Source organism: Aquarana catesbeiana, linkage group LG09 (genome assembly GCF_042186555.1).
Source record: "Aquarana catesbeiana isolate 2022-GZ linkage group LG09, ASM4218655v1, whole genome shotgun sequence".
Lineage (NCBI taxonomy): Eukaryota > Metazoa > Chordata > Amphibia > Anura > Ranidae > Aquarana > Aquarana catesbeiana.
The window spans coordinates 125988506-126008206 of record NC_133332.1 but is presented as its reverse complement, the minus strand read 5'-3'; the positions used below and the strand labels follow the sequence as shown (position 1 = coordinate 126008206).

General features: G+C 39.9%; 1 protein-coding gene across 6 annotated transcripts in view; it reads left to right on the top strand.

The window, feature by feature from the left end:
- The window catches only part of MCF2 (MCF.2 cell line derived transforming sequence), a 256235-nt gene that overhangs the window by 137818 nt on the left and 98716 nt on the right, over window positions 1–19701 (top strand). For all 6 annotated transcript variants that reach the window (XR_012236004.1, XM_073599249.1, XM_073599251.1 and 3 more), the window contains 5 exons: window positions 4249–4373; window positions 5150–5264; window positions 5857–5976; window positions 11406–11597; window positions 12866–13051. Coding sequence is in view for 5 of the 6 variants with exons in the window: in XM_073599249.1 (XP_073455350.1) it covers window positions 4249–4373; window positions 5150–5264; window positions 5857–5976; window positions 11406–11597; window positions 12866–13051 (738 nt within the window). In the remaining variant the exon portion in view is untranslated. The remainder of the gene's footprint in view (window positions 1–4248; window positions 4374–5149; window positions 5265–5856; window positions 5977–11405; window positions 11598–12865; window positions 13052–19701) is intronic.

Here is a 19701-nt window from a genome sequence, read left to right as displayed (position 1 = left end):
GCATTGCAAGCCAACCTTGCTGATCAACCATTGTGTGTTCGGTTTCCTGTTTGCTGTGTGCTCTACGTTTGTCTCTGTTACCAATCTTGGCGTGTTCTCGACTATTCCCGTCTGCTTGTGACCCTGACCTTTTGGCGTGTCCCCAACTATCCCTGTTTGCTTGTGACCCTGAACCTTTGGCATGTTCTCTGTTGTCCTTGTCTGCTAGTCGCCCTGACCTTGGCTTATCCCCTTACTATCCTTGTTGTTCCAGCCTGCTGTTTCCTTCCTCTATCTCCAGTAATCTCCCGTGAACGTGAGCTGTGAGACCTTGGGGCCCGCGACCTGGAGCCAGACTGTAGAGCAGTCCATCCTCACCACTAGAGGCTCTGGTGAACACCTGCTGGCTCATAGACTCCGTGCCCTGGGGAATCTATGCTTTAGCTCCCACTGGGATCTGTGTTAGTTATCTAGTAGACCTGCTTCCTGAACCTCCCAGGGTTTAATCCGCAGCAGTCAGCCGTAGGGTCCACTACCTTAGCGGTGCACTCCTGACTCCTACGGAGTGCATCTGTCACCTGGTCTCAGGAGACCTGACAAAAATAGGGGATAGATTTATGTCATTTTTATTATTATTATTTTTTTTTACTAGTAATGGCGGCGATTTTATCGAGACTGCGACATTATGGCGGACACATCGGACACTTTTGACACATTTTTGGGATGATTGACAATTATACAGAGATCAGTGCTATAAAAATGCACTTATTACTGTATAAATGTCACTGGCAGATTAGGGGTTAACACTAGGGGGCGATCAAGGGGTTACCTGTTTTCCCTAGTGTGTGTTCTAACTGTAGGGGGAGGGGACTGCCTGAAGGAGATGACAAATCGTTGTTCCTAGCTATTAGGATCTCACGATCTGCATCTCCTCTCCTCACAGAACAGAGATTTGTGTGTTTACACACACATGTCCCTGTTCTGCAGCCGGTCAAGTGCAACGGCACCCCCCGCCTGCTATCCCGCTTAAAGGAGTCGACATACAGCTACAACGGTTCGTGGGATCGTGCCGACCTGCCGCAGTACAATGACGGCGGCTTGTCGGCAAGTGGTTAAACAATGCATGTGTATTCTTAAGGTCTATGGGCCTCAAGTTGCATCAAAGTGGGACCAAAGTTGTACAGGGACTACTTTGAAGTCGCACAGATATGAACAGTAGTCATTGGAAATCATAGGGTACGACTTATCATGCGACTTTGCAGTCCCAAGTCGCACAACAAGTCGCACTAGTGGAAACCGAGCCTTATTTTTGCTGGTAGTTAAAATCTTTAATATTTGCAAACAAAATGAAGGTTTCCTATTTAGAATAATAAGCTGTCAGGTTAGTAAAACAGTGATATCAGAACCAATATAATCATACAGTTTGTAGTGTATGTTGATTTGCAAAACAATGGGATAAAATAATATTCCTGAACTTTGTTTTATCTCATGGTTACTGTGAAATTGTGTGAATGCATCAATGCAGTGCATGTTATCTCAGCTTGCAAAGCTTGGATTCATTGAATGAGTTTACCAAAAATGTAAGTATTGCACAATATACAGCCTCATGCTACATAACTAAGCTCCATTTCATGCTGAATAAACTGAATTATTATTGTATCTTAAATAGAAAACTATCATTTGATAGATTTTTACTCCAAAAGCATTTTATTTAAATAAATTTAGAAAAAATAAAAAAAATCGATTTACAGTGCCTTGTATAAGTATTCCCCCCCCCCCCCCCCCCTTGGCATTTTTCGTGTTTTGTTGTCTCACAACCTGGAATTAACATGGATTGTTTAAGGATTTGCATCAATGAATTTACAGAACATGCCCACAACTTTGAAGATTTTTTTTTTAATTCTGAAGCAAACAACAAATAGGACAAAATAACATAAAAAGTAAATGTACATAACTTTTCACCCCCCTAAAGTCAATACTTTGTAGAGCCACCTTTTGTTGCTATCACAGCTCCAAGTCATTTTGGATAAGTCTCTACAAACTTGCCACATCTTACCACTGGAACTTTTGCCCATTCCTCATTGCAAAACTGCTCCAGCTCCTTCAAGTTGAATGGTTTGCGCTTGTGAACAGCAATCTTTAAGTCTGACCACAGATTTTTTATTGGATTGAGGTCTGGGCTCTGACTAGGACATTCCAACACATTTACATGTTTCCCATTAAACCACTCAAGTGTTGCTTTAGCAGTGTGTTTGGGGTCATTGTCCTGCTAGAAGGTGAATCTCCGTCCTTGCCTCAAATCACACACAGAGTATTTAGCACCATCCATCTTTCCCTCAACTCTGACCAGTTTCCCAGTCCTGACTGCTGAAAAACATCCCCACAGCATGATGCTGCCCCCACCATGTTTCACTGTGGATGGTGTTCTTTGGATGATGTGATGTGATGGGTTTGCGCCAGACATAGCATTTTCTTTGATGGCCAAAAAGTTAAATTTTATTCTCATCAGACCAGAGCACCTTCCTCCATACATTTTGAGAGTCTCCCACATGCCTTTTCGCAAACTCAAAACATGCCATTTTGTTTTTTTGCTGAAAGTAATGGCTTTCTTCTGGCCACTCTGCCATAAAGCACAACTCTACAGATTATTCTCATCCTATGTACAGATACTCAAGTCTCTGCTGTGGAACTCTGCAGCTCTTCCAGGGTTACCTTAGATCTCTCTGTGCTGCCTCTCTGTTTAGTGCCCTTCTTGCCTGGTCCATGAGTTTTGGTGTGCGGCCGTCTCTTGGCAGGTTTGCTGTTGTGCCATGTTCTTTCCATTTGGTTATGATAGATTTGATGGTGCTCCTAGGGATCATCAAAGTTTTGCATATTTTTTTATAACTTAACCCAGACTTGTACTTCTCAACAACATTATCCCTTACTTGTTTGGAGAGTTACTTGGTCTCCATGGCAGTGTTTGGTTAGTGGTACCTCTTGCTTAGGTGTTGCAGCCTCTGGGGCCTTTCAAAAAGGTGTGTATATGTAATGACAGATCATGTGACACTTAGATTGCACACAGGTGGACATCATTTCACTAATTATGTGACTTCCGAAGGTAATTGGTTGCCCCAGAGCTTTTTATGGGCTTTATAACAAAGGGGGAGAATACATACGCACATGCCAATTATCAGTTTTTTATTTCTGAAAAATAGTTTTATGTATATATTTTTCTACTTCTACTTCATCAACTTAGACTATTGTGTTCTGATCCATCACATATAATTCAGATTAAAAAAACATTGAACTAAAGGCTGTAATGTAACAAAATAGGTAAAAAGCCAAGGGGGGTGAATACTTTTGCAGGGCACTGCAAATCAAAAAAATCTTATTTAAATAAAAAAAATCTGATTCTTAAAAATTAAAAAAAAAAAAAATCATTGATTTTTATCCACCCTGGTTGGGGGGCATGCCTGAGGTCCAACATGTAGCAAAGCTGGCTTTTCCATACAGCATATACATTGGATTCCAGAGTTCCTGGGTTGTTCAAAGAAGGAATGTTTTATAGGACAGGGTTATATCCTCTCACTTTGTGGCATTTGTTTCAATATCATCCTCCTGTGGCAGCTTGTACTGGCTTCATTTCTGACAGGTTAACCAATGTACAGTAAAGCACCTCCAAAATTATTTGTAGGATGCATCTTTCTTGATTTTAGACACAGGAATGGATGTAACATACTGTATTTTCTATTGATCCAATTGACCATACCTGCTTATCAAGTAATCATTGACCTCTCAAACGGCATATATAGCTATATGCCTCTGCTCCAGGGTGGCCAGGAATAAATGGACCTTAGTTTCGTTTCTATCAGGTCCACCTGTCAGTTTTTCAGGCTGACCTGATAGGAAGGTTCCCTCATCACTTTGGACAGGCAGGTGTAAACTGACTTTGTCATCTTCCCTTTAAGCGGATCAGATGTATGTGGGAGTAAACGGACATCAGAGTTCGTTTATTCCCAGCTGCCCATAGAGCACCGCAGGCTCTGGCCATGTCCACTCTCCAGATACTGAGCAGACACGTATGTGTCATTTGCCTGCTCTGCTCCGATCAGTTGGGGATGAGTTTACATATTCCCGGCTGATCGCAATGGAATCCACCCTGTGTGAAAGGGGCCTTACATTACAATTCAAGACAAGCTGGTTAGGAGGGTCCTACTCATGAGCGCACTTAAAATCATTACAGCATTTGTGTATAGTCCTCTTTCTCTTTGTTTGTTGTTCATGTAGAAAGACATCACATCTGTAATGAGAGAAGGGGGGTTATTACTGAACAGTTTTGAAGGACGAAGCACAAGTTTAGTCAGCGGACAGCAAGTCTGTGAAAAACATGGAGACTGCGATACCGTGAACAGGTGAAATAACTCATTTGTCCACATTTTACTATAAAAACCAATATAAATGTCTGCACATACCTGTTTTTCTTAGTTTTAGTGTTTTATGTCCCCAATTTAATTTGCTATCTTATCAAGTTCCTGGTTTCATTTTAATGTGTTATTACACGCCACGTTGGAAAAAAGATTAGTATAGATGTGGTTATGCAATTTAACAGGATTGACTTTGGGTTTTATAGAAGTACATACAGTACATTGTAATGTTGAGTTGTTTATATTTGAATTGGTTAAAGAATTTGGGACAGAAGTTGTGTTTTTTTTTTTTTTTTTTCGTTTAACCTGTCAGTCCATCCAGAACCCATATTTCAGTTTTGGCAGGTGCTGGAGAATTAAACTCCCCGGCAGTAAGTATTAGTTACTGAGATATCAGTGATTAAAGGGAACCTGTGCCAAGACCACACTGAGGGCTCAGTCACACTTGGTGCATGCTAAACCATTTGTGAATATGGAACTGCAGCATATGTCCACGTTTGATTCTGCAGCTCCTTTCTTTTCACCCACTTATTCTTTAAGATATTTTTACACCAGGGATAGAATCATGGGGTTGAATCAATTGGCTTGGCATGTCCTTCTGCATCCTTTGCATGTATGTATAAGAATTTATAAAGTCGGCTATAGGTTGAAACACATTGTAGGCACCTCTGGTTACTCCATAGCATAGATAATATACAGTATTTCCATATAACAGAGATCTACATCATTTGTTATCATTCCTGATGGGTCCCTGTGTTTTGCAGGCTTTTAGCACAGTTACATGAGATGGAATGTGCATTTGATGGATTTTGGGAGAAACACCAGCAGAAAATGGAGCAATATTTGGAACTGTTGAAGTTTGAACAGCACTTTGAAGAGGTACAGTGATGCCTTATAATATATAAGAACATATAGACTTTCCCTCAAATAGGTTTTATAAAATTCTAGCTATTGTATGTAGTTACTAGCTCAATTACATAAGCCAGCTTGTGCCTTAAACCGGCCATATAGATAACAATTTGATAGAGCGATTAAAATCTCGATTCCATTTTCTGTCGCAGTTGCAAAGTAATTGACATAAAATTGTGTTTTTAAACGCTGCAAGGTGATGGGATCAAAACTGCCTCGGTTGATTGCAGAAGGAAAATGTTATCATATTAGTCAAAATTGTCATTGTTTTTTTCCTGTTTCGATGCCATTTCTATTTGATCTTTCAAAAAAATGTATTGGAGCTGTCAATTGACTTCACAATAAACTGAATTACCATGGTTGATTGAAACCATGTGTAGTAGGTTGCTTAGTTTCTGGAGATTACTTGCGATTGTATTTGTGAATTCCCATCAGCTAAAAATTGACTGAAAGTCACAAAGTGTGTAGCCATATTTAGGCTCATTGGAGGTTAACACAACAGGTGTAAAATCTATTACTTGTACATCTGTATATAAATGTTTCAAAACTTGTTCTTTGCTAGCTGAAGAGCACCATTGAATTTTTGATGGTACAACAAGCCGGTCTTTCAGATACAGGGGAGAATTTATCTGATGTCAGACAACGCCTGATGGAGTTAAATAATATAGATGAAAGAGCACAGGTGAGCTTTTGTTTAGTTCCCTCTTTAAATATGTTAAATACTATATTGCATGTTAATCTGTATTGTGCTATATAAAATCTTGGTGGGATGGACAAAGAATAAGAGAATAGGCTAAATGCTGATCTAGGCTCCCTGCAGTGCCGGTCACAAGACCAGAAGCCTAGGCCTCATGGTATCTTTGTTCAAAGGAGTTCAGATTGTCCTTCTTTTAGCCCACGTTCACATTGGGCCGATTTAGCATGCCAAATCGCATGCCAAATCGGCGGCTATTGCAGGCAATGGCACCGTCTGAATCGGTGCAGTGCCAACTTTGCGGCGCTGCACCGATTCCCAAAAGTAGTTCCTGCACTACTTTTGGCGACTTCAAGGGTGATTTGAATAGACATCTGTGCGTGAACTCGCACAGATGTCTGTCAAATCGCCCCCGAAGTCAGACTGCATTGCTGGTTTGAAATCGATTTCTAACCTGCAGCAGTGTGAACCTGGGGTTAAGCAGAGATCAAGTAACTGCATGCCTAGGCTTTTGGTCAAGTTACTAGCAGTGGAGGAAGTCAGGTTTATTGGCAGCATGTAATGGTTGAGGCAGATGTGCAGAGTTTGGATTATGGGTGCACAGATCCCCCCCGGGGTCATAATATAGGAAGCTTGTAGGCAAATTAGCTGGTTAATATCCAAAGCAAACAAAAATATTGGTTTTGTTTGCTTTACTTTTAAAGTTATGTGAATGTGTTCCTGAATTTGAACATTTCAGCTCCAAAGTTGAGCTCTGACATCCCATGCACCTGTCCATTGGCCGGTAAAGCTGAAAATTGGAAAGTGCAAATTTACATGATAGAGTTTTATTGGACTACCAAGGCCTGGAAATAAAATAAAGATGCATACAGGAACTTGAAGGTGTTTTCTATATATAGTAGCCAATTTACTATCATTGCAAATACCATAGAATTGCCTATATTTTTATTTGACTCGTGTAGATAGTCTAGTTATACGCAATACGCTTTAGAAAAGCAAATGTTCTATCCAACTGGTAATATTACTGAAAGGATATGCATATGTTATAACCATTAAATAATTTTTTCTTTTTATGATTTTATGTCAGGATGCACAGATTTTTCTGTTTTCTTTAATTTGTGACTGCTTAACTTTTAAAACAATACAGTAGCAGTGGAATCCAGGATGTAAATGTAAACCAGAGTGAATCCTTGTTCATGCCAGTTCATTTTAAAGTGTTACTAAACCCACAACAGTAAAATCTGTCTGTATATGCAGAATAGCATGCTTGTTATACTCACTGTGGAACTTAAGGGGTTAATCCTCTGTATTGTGTAAAAAGGCTCTTTGATCCTGTATGCACAGATCCTCCCCCTCTTGCAGGGTCTCTCCGGGCAAGGCCAGATAAGACAGAGTCATCCCCCTGCACATGCTCAATTTAGTCTCTATTGCTGGAGAGAATATTTCCTTGTTGAACTGAGCTTTTTAGGTCACATGGTATTGACATCACACATGTGGGCATGTATACAGATTCGAAAATGACAGCCCAGTCCCTCCCTCCTTCTCTATGCCCAGTAACTGCAAAAGAACACAGTGGGTAGGATGTCACATCTTGATTCACAGATGATCCGCCTCCCATAACAGCATGAGGACACAGTCTGTAGTGGAAATCTCCTCCTACTTGAACACTCAGCACTCAGGCAGACTCTGCAGTTTATCACGTGACTATGGTATACAGATCATCCAAAAAGGTATATAGTGGCAGTATTTTAATGTAAAAAGAAGATTTATAAGCTATGGGCACTGCAGGGGGGGGGGGGGGGATGAACTATTTTCATATTACTGGGTTTAGTAACACTTTAAGTATGTGAAGCTTGGTGCGAGCAAGTCAACGTTCAGAAAAATGTATAGCTGGAAAACAGCCTTCATGCAAGGCAAAATCCTTCTAAAGAATACTCTGAATTCACTTACTGAAAAGCCTCTACTTGTGTCAGTTACAGTATAATAGTAGTAATATATATGCAAAATCTACCCAGGTTTGCATATACTGTATATTGCTTCATCGCTTTAACATATTATTATAATATGTAATATGAAGGGAAAAACATCATGCTCCCTGGCCAGTCCCGATTTCCAATGTTTGTCTATTGAAAATAAAAACTGATTGTCCAAAAGATCCAAACACCCACACTTGAAGTACCACCACTGTGCCAGGAATAATGCAATAAATTGAAAGCTGCCACTTTAAATAATTTAAATATGAAAAAACATTTACCCTGTGTATCGAAGTAAATACAGCCTAAAAAATACACAATAACCACCAAGTGACAAGTGTAAATCACAAATAAATAATGATAATATAATCATAGTCCGTGATTAAACAGTCCATAGATGAGCCAAAAATTGGCACATGTGACATCATGCAAAAATTATATCTTCCAAATCTTCCACCACACCGCGTACACTTGGTGATTCCACTCCCCTTTAAAAATGCACTCACCAGATGAAGATGCCTTGCATTGTTATGCTCGGCAAATAAACATCAACCCTCCCAGGGTTAAAATAATCCACCAATATCCAGTCGTGCATCAGATTTCATAATCTCTCCACATAGAATGAAATAAAGTGCTCAGATAATGCAGTAAGGACGTGGCTGTATAGCAACCGGTTGTGACGTTGGACACTAAACCAGGAAGTGACGCTCCGAGGTTGATGAGCTTGTGTGGGTGAGTTATAGGACACACACGCTGGGTCCATTGTGACCACAATATGCCAGTTCTTGCTGCGGATACTCCATAGATACATGCTTGTTTAATATTTATTTCATTAATATTTTTCATAACGTTACTGCATTATCCAAGCACTTTATTTTATTCTGTGTGGAGAGATTATGACATCTGATGCACGACTGGATATTGGTGGATTATTTTAACCCTGGGAGGGTTGATGTTTATTTGCCGAGCATAAGAATGCAAGGCATCTTCATCTGGTGAGTGCATTTTTAAAGTGGAGTGGAATCACCAAGTGTACGCGGTGTGGTGGAAGATATGGAAGATATCATTTTTGCATAATGTCACATGTGCCAATTTTTGGCTCATCTATGGACTGTTTAATCACGGACTATGATTATATTATCATTATTTATTTGTGATTTATACTTGTCACCGGGTGGTTATTGTGTATTTTTTAGGCACTAGCAACTCTATTTACTTCGATACACAGGGTAAATATTTTTTCATATGTATTGAAAATAATGGTACACTTAAATCAGATGATCCCCTGCACATTTAGTGCACATTCTCCATAGACCTGTTGCTTCAATTGTATTAACAAAATTGACCCTTCTAGCAGCAGGCAGCCTTGGGCCAATGTACAAATTAAATAAGCAGTTTGTTACTTTGGCATATGTTCCATTGCACTGTGCAGCCTATGTGCTTTAACAGATGGAGCTGGAGGGGGCCATACAGTACAATGGAACTCATACTTAACGAAATGCCTTTTTTTTTTACTTTTTGAGGTTATTTTTGCACAGATAAAGAAAATGATCACATAACAATATAGTTACCAACAATGTCTTTTTTTATTGTTTTCAAAATAGATCAAGGCTGCCTGACATTCGCAGGGTGTTTTTTTTTTTTTTTTTTCAAATACAATAAAACTTAAATGCAGGCTGACATTTTCAGTCTATTGTTTGCCTGTTCCACATCCACCAGTGTGTAAATTCCAATAATTGTGTGATCTGATTACGCCCAGGTAGCTAAATTTTATGTATTCATTCATGCTTTTTTTTATATTAACCAACCCGTGTATGATAATCAATATGATTATATAATTATGAAGTATAATCTCTTCTGTAAATCTTTTATATTTACTTTATGGGATATAAGATGTTGGTTGCTTTGGCTGGTTTTGGCTTTGGCTGAGTTGTAAAGTCTTGTGGTTTTTCACCTTAATGCATTTTATGCGATAAGGGGAAAAATCTTCTGTGCTGCAGCTGCTCCCCAGAACCCCCCCTTCTCTTACTCGAATTTAATCGTTCCAGTGACGAGCACGAGCCCAGCAGCTCCAACCGGTGTCTCGGTCCTCATTGGGTAGATTGATAGCAGCAGGAGTCATTGGCTCCCACTGCTGTCAATCAAATCCAGTGACACGGGAGTTGGGGGGAGGGCCCGAGTCCCACTGTCTGTGTCAATGGATGCAGCAGCAGGACTCGGGAGCGTGCCCACATAGGTGCCCCCTGGAATGTGGCTCTCCACGGGGCACTCGATGAAGAGTAAGGGCCAGGAGCACCACCGGGGGACCCCAGAAAAGGAGGATCATAGCCGCTCTGTTCAAAACCCTTGCACAGAGCAGGTAAGTATGACATTTTATATATATATATATATATATATATATATTTATATATTTATATATATATATATATATATATATATATATATATATATATATATATAAAAGAAACTTTACAATCACTTTAAGGCAAACAGCTAAATACACAGATTCATTTTATCTGCCATTGGCTTTTTATTTCTGTCCACCTAGTTCTAAGATTTAAACAGCTCTACCACACCGCACAGCCCTGTCTGCCAGGGTAGAAGAAGACCTGATTTTTTCTGTGCTGCAATTAAAGAGGAGTTCCGCCCCCCTTCAGCAAAACACGTACTGTAGCTGCTGACTTTTAATATTAGGACTCTTACCTGTCCCAGGAATCCAGCAATGTCGGCACCCCAGCCGATGTTTCCATAGGGTCTCAGGTGCTGCTGCCACCATTCGTAGTAAGGGAACCCGGCAGTGAAGCCTTTTGGCTTCACAGCTGGTTCCCTACTGCGCATGCATGAAGCGCACTGCGCTTTCTGAATGGCCTGGAGGTGGGCCCGCTCCCCCATCTCCCCCGAAAGGTGCCAAATGTGGGGTGGGGGGATAAGTGGAGCTTCCACTTTTGGGTGGAGCTCCGCTTTAAGTTACACTTACAGATCATGTCCCCCCCCCCGTGAATGGAGAAAAAGAAGACTAATAAGGTCATCTCTTTGTCTTTTTGCTTTCTCCTTCTATCAAAATGTTTCTTGTTAGTATATGAGCACTGCAGCACAACTGGTTGGCTGCATGTACTGCTTCTCCCTCTCCCATTCTGACTCTGCTGTCCAGGGGACTGCAAGAGTCTAATACCAAATCAAATTCAGATGCTTACCCAGTCTGTAGGAAAAAGTACATTTAATGATGTACTAATGAACGCAGAGTTATATTATTGTGTGTGTTTTATATCTGCCTGGAGATCAGCCTTAATAATAAGACTTAGCAGCTTGATAAAACCTAGCACAGGATTTAGTTTGCTTGTGCCCCCTTACAGATGGAATTGACTGATGTATATGTTTTTTTTTATCTGAACGAGTTCCGAAAATGGGAAGAATGTCTTAATAATAATATGTGTACACCCCCAGGAGTTAACATCAAGGTCTCAGTTGGTGATACTACATGGCCATCAGTTAGCAGCAAATCATCACTATGCACTCAATTTGATCTGCCAGCAATGCAATGAGTTGAGACATGCATCGGATGTTTTATTGGAGGAGATAAGAAGGAAACATTCTCGTCTCTGTACTACACAAGAGCTCCATGTCCAGCTACAGCAGGTACAGCAGTGAGCAACGTGTACCTCATCAGTAATCATCATGATATCTGTGTTATGTTATAGGAATGACATGTTCTTTTTCTATTCATAAAAAAACAGAATCCTTATTGTGCCGGTAGAACAGATTATTTTTATTCAATTAAATAATTTATTAGTGAATGTATATCGATAACTGCCCATAATTCAGCTACTTTGTTGTAATCCCAAATTGCCAAACACATTTTTTTTACAGCAAAAGCTAAAATTAGGTATTTTAAATCCAACAGTCTACAGTATCAACGTTTAATTTTCTACTCCTTATAGATCTTAGTGGGTAAAATGGAGAAAGGTTAGCATAACTGAGTTTTTTTTATTGCTGTTTGTGCCCCTGTTGTGGAAATTTCCTTTTATTTTCTGCTCTGGTGAATCTACCCAAAGAGGGGCACAAATGATTGTAAAAATCGATTGGCATTCTAAAACCTTTCTACTCTCCTAAAACATAATGGGGGGGGGGGGATTCAATAAAGCTGATGTGACACTTTTTTGGCTTTAAGCACTCTTGTTAACGTATTGCACCAAATTCATTAAGCATATGCAACACAGCGACTCATGCACCGAAGGCAGGTAGTTCTAAAATGCGCCAAATTCAAAATAAAATACCAACAGTTTGTATCTTTTGAAAATGGAGCTAATTAACACCAGTTCTGGCGTACAGAGAGAAACCCTGGCACCGACAGATTTTGCAAAAGTGCATTCCAAAAGTGGTGCAGCATGCACCAAATTGAAGTACACATTCTAGACACTCTGCAACAGTTTTAGAATGCGCGCAAGACATTTTTGCAAAATCTGTCTGTGCCAGTCTTTATGAACTCCAGGGAATGTGATTTTATTGCTGCCTGTGTCTGTGTCCTCAGTGGAGTGGTTTTGGTGACTTCTTGCATTGGTGATCACTAAGGAATGGAGGAAAAACCGCCCAACCATGACGCCGCAGTAAAAACCACACAAAGCTTCTAACGCCTCCCCTTTTAATCCAGTATGAAAAATGTTTTGGCTAAGGTTGGGTATCAGCAATTCTTATTTTTGATTGAATTTTGGTTCAGTCATTTCCTAAGCACAGACCTTTAGAAAATAATCTGGCCACCAACCAGCAGAGAGTGTTTACATTTTATTTTTATTCTACGTACACATCGTATATTCAGGGATTCTGTGTATATAAAATTGATATAAGCAATGAGACTGTCATTATTGAGTGAAATGTTATAAAATGGTTGTATAAATGTGTGTTGACAGGCTTTAGAATGCTGTGACCAAGGGGCATATTTTCTAGCTAACCAGCAAATGGACAAGTGCCAGTCTAGGGATGGTGCACAGAACGCTTTACAAGACATAGAGAAGTTTCTGGAAAGCTGCACACTCGATTTTGACCCACAAAGCCTGAAGCATAACTATGAGACTATTCTAACGGATGAACTGAAGGTATCTTGTGTTGTTTTTTCATTCTTCACAATACTTTTGTTCTGTATTTGTCAATAAAATAGATTAAAGTGGAATTCCAGTCAAATTCTAATTAAGGCTAAATCTACTTCCACCCCATTCTAAGACTATTCTATCTACCCTATAAAAAAAAAAAAAAAAAAAGATGCATATACTTACCTATTCTGAATCTGCTCCAGTCTGGTCACATGATCAGGTCCCACCACTGGCTTAAGTATAGAGGAGAAGCAACGACAATGGCTGCAGAGCCTGGATGATTACGTCACCCATAGGACCACTATGGGGCAGCCGTTGTCTTCTGTCCATCCTCTACACTGAAAGCCAGTGGTAGAAGCTCTTAAATATTAAGTTCTTTCTTCTGGTATGAGGTTTGTTATTTGAATTGTTCAGGGAAATGTGTCTTGCATATAGGAGGTTTATGGGAAATCATAGAGCACTACTTTCAGAAAAGAAATTAAATATACCCCTGCCCCCATACACTGTATTTCTATTTATTGCACTTACACATTAAAGGGATTGTAAATGATCACCTTGTAAAACAACCCATTCTGTTTGAAATAGAAAATGAAAGGCAAAACACTTGTATAGATTGAAAAAAAACATTATAAATACCTTTTTTTCCTTTTTTACAAGTGATCACCTTCCCTCCGTTCTCAGCTGCATAAGAGCTGGGGGAAGGAGAAGCAGTACACTGAGCTTCCCAGTGAATGGCTGTGCAGGAGGGGCATGTCAGGACAAGTCTGATCATTAGAGGAGAGCAGGCTGACTTCCCAGCATAGCTAGAGAACTATAAAAATAGAGCTGCGCTAAAACATTCACCTAATTTGTGAACGGTTAATAAATGAATGCAATAGACAACTTTAAATAGTCCGTAGTAGACACTGACACCACCAATGTGGAGAAGCGTGAACAAGATATATTTTGCTTTGTAAAGTCCTCTCTTGATGCAAGTGGTTCACACCACGCTTACCAACTAGCAAGCGTTTAACCGCTTGTGGCATAATATTCTGCCAGTGCCTTTATCCTCACGGGAGAAAATGGATGGCAACTTGTATCCCGAAGTATCATATGTAAATGTGAAAAAGTCTAAAGAATGTGGAAATCTTTAAAAGAGGCCTTATGCGTCAACCACTAAATGATGATAAATCAAGGATGGAATAAGCTGGCACTGTCCGGCATGGGAAGCATCAAAGATGGTACATCTTCAACCAAAAAGAGAAGTATATATACTCTTACCAGAACAGGTGGATTCGAGTGTCAGCGACAACGAGTCATAAAGGCAAGGGTGCCGAAATCGGCGGATAAACGGAACTCCAAGGGATCCAGGACCTCAAAGCACGAATCCAGGGGTGTTGTGGGTAACCACCAAACGAGCCTCTGATGGAAGGAGCACCAGGGCTGGACCTTAGGTGGGGAGAGACCAGCTGGACCACATGGCAACTCTCATCCAGATGGTTATGTAAAGAAAAAATGCTTCCAAAATTCAGGGCAATGTGGGGAGCGATAAGCCAAGCCCGGGCATTTTTTGACCTACACCATATGGAAGCATTTTTTCTTTACATAACCATCTGGAAGAGAGTTGCCTTGTGGTCCAGCCAGTCTCTCCACACCTAAGGTCCAGCCCTGGTGCTCCTTCTATCTGAGGTTCGTTTGTTGGTTACCCACAACACCCCTGGATTCGTGCTTGGATCCCTTGGAGTTCCGTTTATCCGCCGATTTCAGCACCCTTGCCTTTATGATCGTCGCTGACACTCGAGTCCACCTGTTCCGGTAAGAGTATATATACTTCTCTTTTTGGTTGAAGATGTACAGTAAAACCTTGGATTGCGAGCATAATTTGTTTCAGAAACATGCTTGTATTCCAAAGCACTTGTATATCAAAACTAATTTCCCCATAAGGAATCATGGAAACTCAAATTATTCGTTCCACAACCATTTATTTATATGTCCTTCAGTTTATAGTCCATATAGAAAGATTATAGCAATGTGACCAGGTTGTGTAACCATAAAATGTCCATCCACAAATGGAAGCCTCCACAATGGGAATAAGAAGCAAAATCCAGCAGGAGCTAGAGAGTATAAAAGAGAAGAGAGGCACCTCTAAGTGCAGCAATATGTTTCTAAATGTTGTATCTTCATTAAATGTATTATACCATAAAATGTATTAAATGTATTATACCATATTGCACACTTAGAGGCGCCTCTCTTCTCTTTTATACTCATTTGTGACATGATGCTACTTGTATATCAAGACATCGCTTGTATATCAAGTCAAAATTTATTTAAAAATTTTGCTTGTCTTGCAAAACGCTCGCAAACAAAGTTACTCTCAAACCAAGGTTTTACTGTACCATCTTTGATGCTCCCCATGCCGGATAGTGCCAGCTTATTCCATCCTTGATTTATCATCATTTGGTGGTTGATGCATAAGGTCTCTTTTAAAGATTTCCACATTCTTTGGACTTTTTCACATTTCCATATATGTTACTTTTGTATATTTGATTTTTGCACTGTTTCACTTATATATCGATATATGTGTTCATTTGTTAGCGCTACAATATCTACCATCCACGTTTCATATGTTTGTCACATTGTTTATGTAGCTGCTTTTCTCTTTTTATTTAAACTTAGCGTAGTAACTTCCACATCTACAACTCATATCCAGATACACTGCTCAGAGGTGAAGCAAGGATAGATGGTCTCAGCTCTTTCCAGAGTCCAAGGAAACCAAATCTCTTTCAGAGAATGTGCTCTGAAGGATGACCCAAAATAGAAGAACTTGCCATAGTATAAAACCAACAACATATTTATTTGTATAAAAAGTAATGCACTTACATATAGGAGCATGTAAAATAGCATGTGTAAAAAAAGCCGCCCGTCTAATGCAAACGCCCATCCTTCCAGGATTGTGACATCGCAGTGACATCAGCACGTCCCGCCTCCCGACGCATTTGATCACATCTGATGTCGTCCTACAAATAAATATGTTGTTGGTTCTATACTATGGCGAGCTCTTCTATTTTGGGTCATCCTTCGGAGCACATTCTCTGAAAGAGATATGGTTTCCTTGGACCCTGGAAAGAGCTGAGACCATCTATCCTTGCTTCACCTCTGAGCAGCGTGTCTGGATACGAGTTGCCATCTGTTTTCTCCTGTGAGGATAAAGGCCCTGGCAGGGTATTATGCCACAAGCAGTTTAACGCTTGCTAGTTGGTAAGCGTGCATTTTATGTGGTGGAGGGATATCCTTATGGTGTGGCGTGAACCACTTGATCACGAGAGGACTTTACAAATCAAAATATATCTTTGGTGTTTTCAATGTCTACTACAGACTATTTAAAGTTGTTTATTGCATGCATTTATTAACCTTTCGCAAATTAGGTGGATGTTTTAGAGCAGCTCTATTTTTATAATTGTGTATTAACTGTGTGTATCTTGCAGCAGAGCTGCTGCTTTTGCCAGAGGTAAGGATTTAGTGCAGTTTGTCTTTTTTAATAGCTAGAGAACTGACCATGGTGTGTTCCCCTGCTTAGTGTGGTCAGTTTTTAATAGGAAAGCAGAGGGACTGACAGGAACACCAGGGATTTCACATAAAGGAAGTAATGCAACGAGAACAGTATACTTTCATACAAGTACATGATACAGCAGGCACATATCAGCAATATGAAATATTGAGGTAACAAACGCTTTAATGGCCAAATCCACTCAAGTTTGAGGCTTCGGTTCAGGGTAGGCAGGGCTGGATTGAGTCCCTCCCCAGTTTCTTAGTATTCTCAGGGCCTAAGAAGGAGAGAGCCTTACCACAAATCCTGATTTTGCCAGAGTATACCACTCCCCTCACTTATCTCTCTCAATTTCCAATTGAATATTAGAAATGCAGAAACTAGAGCCACTGTAATGGGCTTGGCTGTGGACTAAACCAGGAACTATGACTTGTTCCCGAAATTGTACATGGTTTGTTGGTCAACCTTTTTACCCCAATCCAATATAAGATGCATTTGTTTTGAAGATTTGGTTCTTCCTGTTCCTTACTGTTTATGTCCGGTGCAAGTTTTTGTTTTATTATGTTATTACATAAACTCAGTAATTGCATATGGAGAAGCCATTGAGAATCTCTGAGCCTAAGCACATTGTTGCTTTACATCAGGGGCATCCAACATTTTGACCTTTCTGGGCCACATAGGAAGAAGAGAAATTGTCTTGGACCACACATAAAGTAGACTAACAATAAAGCTGGGTACACACAATCAGAAAATAGGCTGGTTCAGCAGGAACTGGCCAACATTCAGTACGTGTGTACAGCTACCTGTCTGTGGGCCGTGGGTTGGACACCCTTGTTTTACATGGTCATAGGGCACCTCCCTTCATACAGGAACTACATGCAGAAGCTTCCCACCAAGAAAAGTAGCTTATTCATTGGTGCAGCAGACAGTACAGTTGTCTTTAGTGTCACTATATAATAATCCAATAACTGTACCGGAACGCTACCCAATACACAGTTACGTACTGCTGTATTTATGAGTATGCAAACATTGTAAGCATTACAAAGTATTGTTCCATTTTCAGACTGGATATTTCCTGGACTACATATGAAAGACATGTAATGGATTTGTATAGGCATGACTCAGATTTACCCACAAACCTCCTTTTACCCCCTGCATCATGCCCTAGCATTATGTTTTATTTTACCTTGTTCCTGTAAGAATAGGCAAAGTTCCATAGTCCAGCAGAGTCAGGACTGACAGAACGCTGCTTGATATTTCTTTGCAGCATTAGCAGTGGTGTCAGCTCACACCAAGTAGTTAGGAGCATACTGGATTCCCAGCAGGATCACCAGTTTTTTTCTGTACTTGCAGCACATTTAAAAGGATAAAATAAGTATAAAGTGTATATATTTGAAGAAATGTACTGCATATGTTTTATTTTTTATTTTGCTTAGACATATACGTAAATAAAACCCTCAATTACAATTTCATACATCACAAAATGGCCTGCTATGTATGCTACTGGGCAGAATGAAATCATAGGACAGAAACAATTCTGCGTGCCATGGAAGCAATACAGCACAATAGTGCTAACAGTGGCAGTGGAAAAATGAATACATCAGAATTACACACTGTTTAATAGTTGAAAAGCTTTTTTTGGCAGCGCTCTACAAAACAGGCAGAAAGCTGCAGCTGTACATTTTTTAATGAAGACTCTTGAGAGACTGCTTGATTTGTGACCTAGTTTTCAGAATCCTGAATTCAACATTATTTACAACATCTGGAAAAAAGTTTATACTTATGACTTAATTACTGATTATATCTTGAAAGTCTTGTATATCATGTGCCCATCCACATAGAGGGCTGTTATTTTTGAAAGTATTTATATACCTTCTGAAATTTTTATGTAGATGAATGGACAAATTTGTCATTTTCCTAAACTGAAAATATGATGATTTCAGTGTTAAAACAATCTCACAAGTACAGCTGTTTTTGAAGACGTACTGGTGAAGATTTAGGTGCATTTTTCATAGTGCAGATATTACAGCTAAAGGTAACCTTCTGTATTAAGAATGGGTTGAATGACGTAGATTGTACTCGGTTAGCCATATCCCAACAAAGCAAGCTTATCTCTCCCAGTAGAACCACTGGTGCCTGCAACCCTGCTGGAGTTCCACCATATAATTAGCGGCAGGGTGCATTTGCAAGTGTGAATGCACCCTAAGGTTGGGGATTCAACTGGATCATTCTAAGGCATTAGATTTCTTGGTGGTAAACCACTCCACTATAGTTTTGGCTGTATGTTCAGGATCAAAGAATATCTGCCCCTATTCGCTTGCACACTTAAACTGGTTCTCCTGTAGAACTGCCCTGTGTTTTGATCCATTCATTGTCACCAGTCCCTATCAATGAAAAGTATTTATACAACATAATGTTATCACCACCATGGTTCACTCATGGTGTTCTGGGGCAATCAGTGTCAGCCTTTCATCTCATTTGTACTGTAGGTAAAACCAAGAAGTTCTGCTTTGGTCTCATCAGACCAGAAAACTTTCACTGCATGTTTATCTTCACTTCTGCCATGTGATTGTTTGAACCTCCAGGCTGTTTTTTTTTTTTGCAAAGGCTTATTCGATTGCTCAGTACTAACACCAAAATCAAGATCTGTGAAGTGTCCAGTTATTCCAAGAATGCTTTTTTCCCCATTACATAGATTTAATGGCAGGGTCAATTTAATTGCACTCAATTTATCTTACTATGCAAATTCTATTCTTATTTAGTAGAATAATATTCAAGCAGTCTTGACTTTTTAGCTTTTTATTTTAAATGATGTTGATTCATTTTCCAGCTCAGTATTGTGAACTACTGTATTTTCTGTAGACCAGTGATAAAAAATTCCAATTAAATTGGTTGTAAAGCCTAAATATTTTTTTTACCTTAATGCATTCCCTGCATTAAGGTAAAAAATGTTTCAGTATGTGTATCGCCCTCTCACCTCTCTTATACTTACCTAAGCCTGATCTTGATCCAGCAATGTGCCTGTCTGCATCGGCTCTCTCCTTTTCTCCCAGCTCGTACAGGCTTTGCTGAGACCAGCAAGAGCCATTGGCTCCCACTGCTGTCAGTCAAATCCTGTGATGAGGGAGCG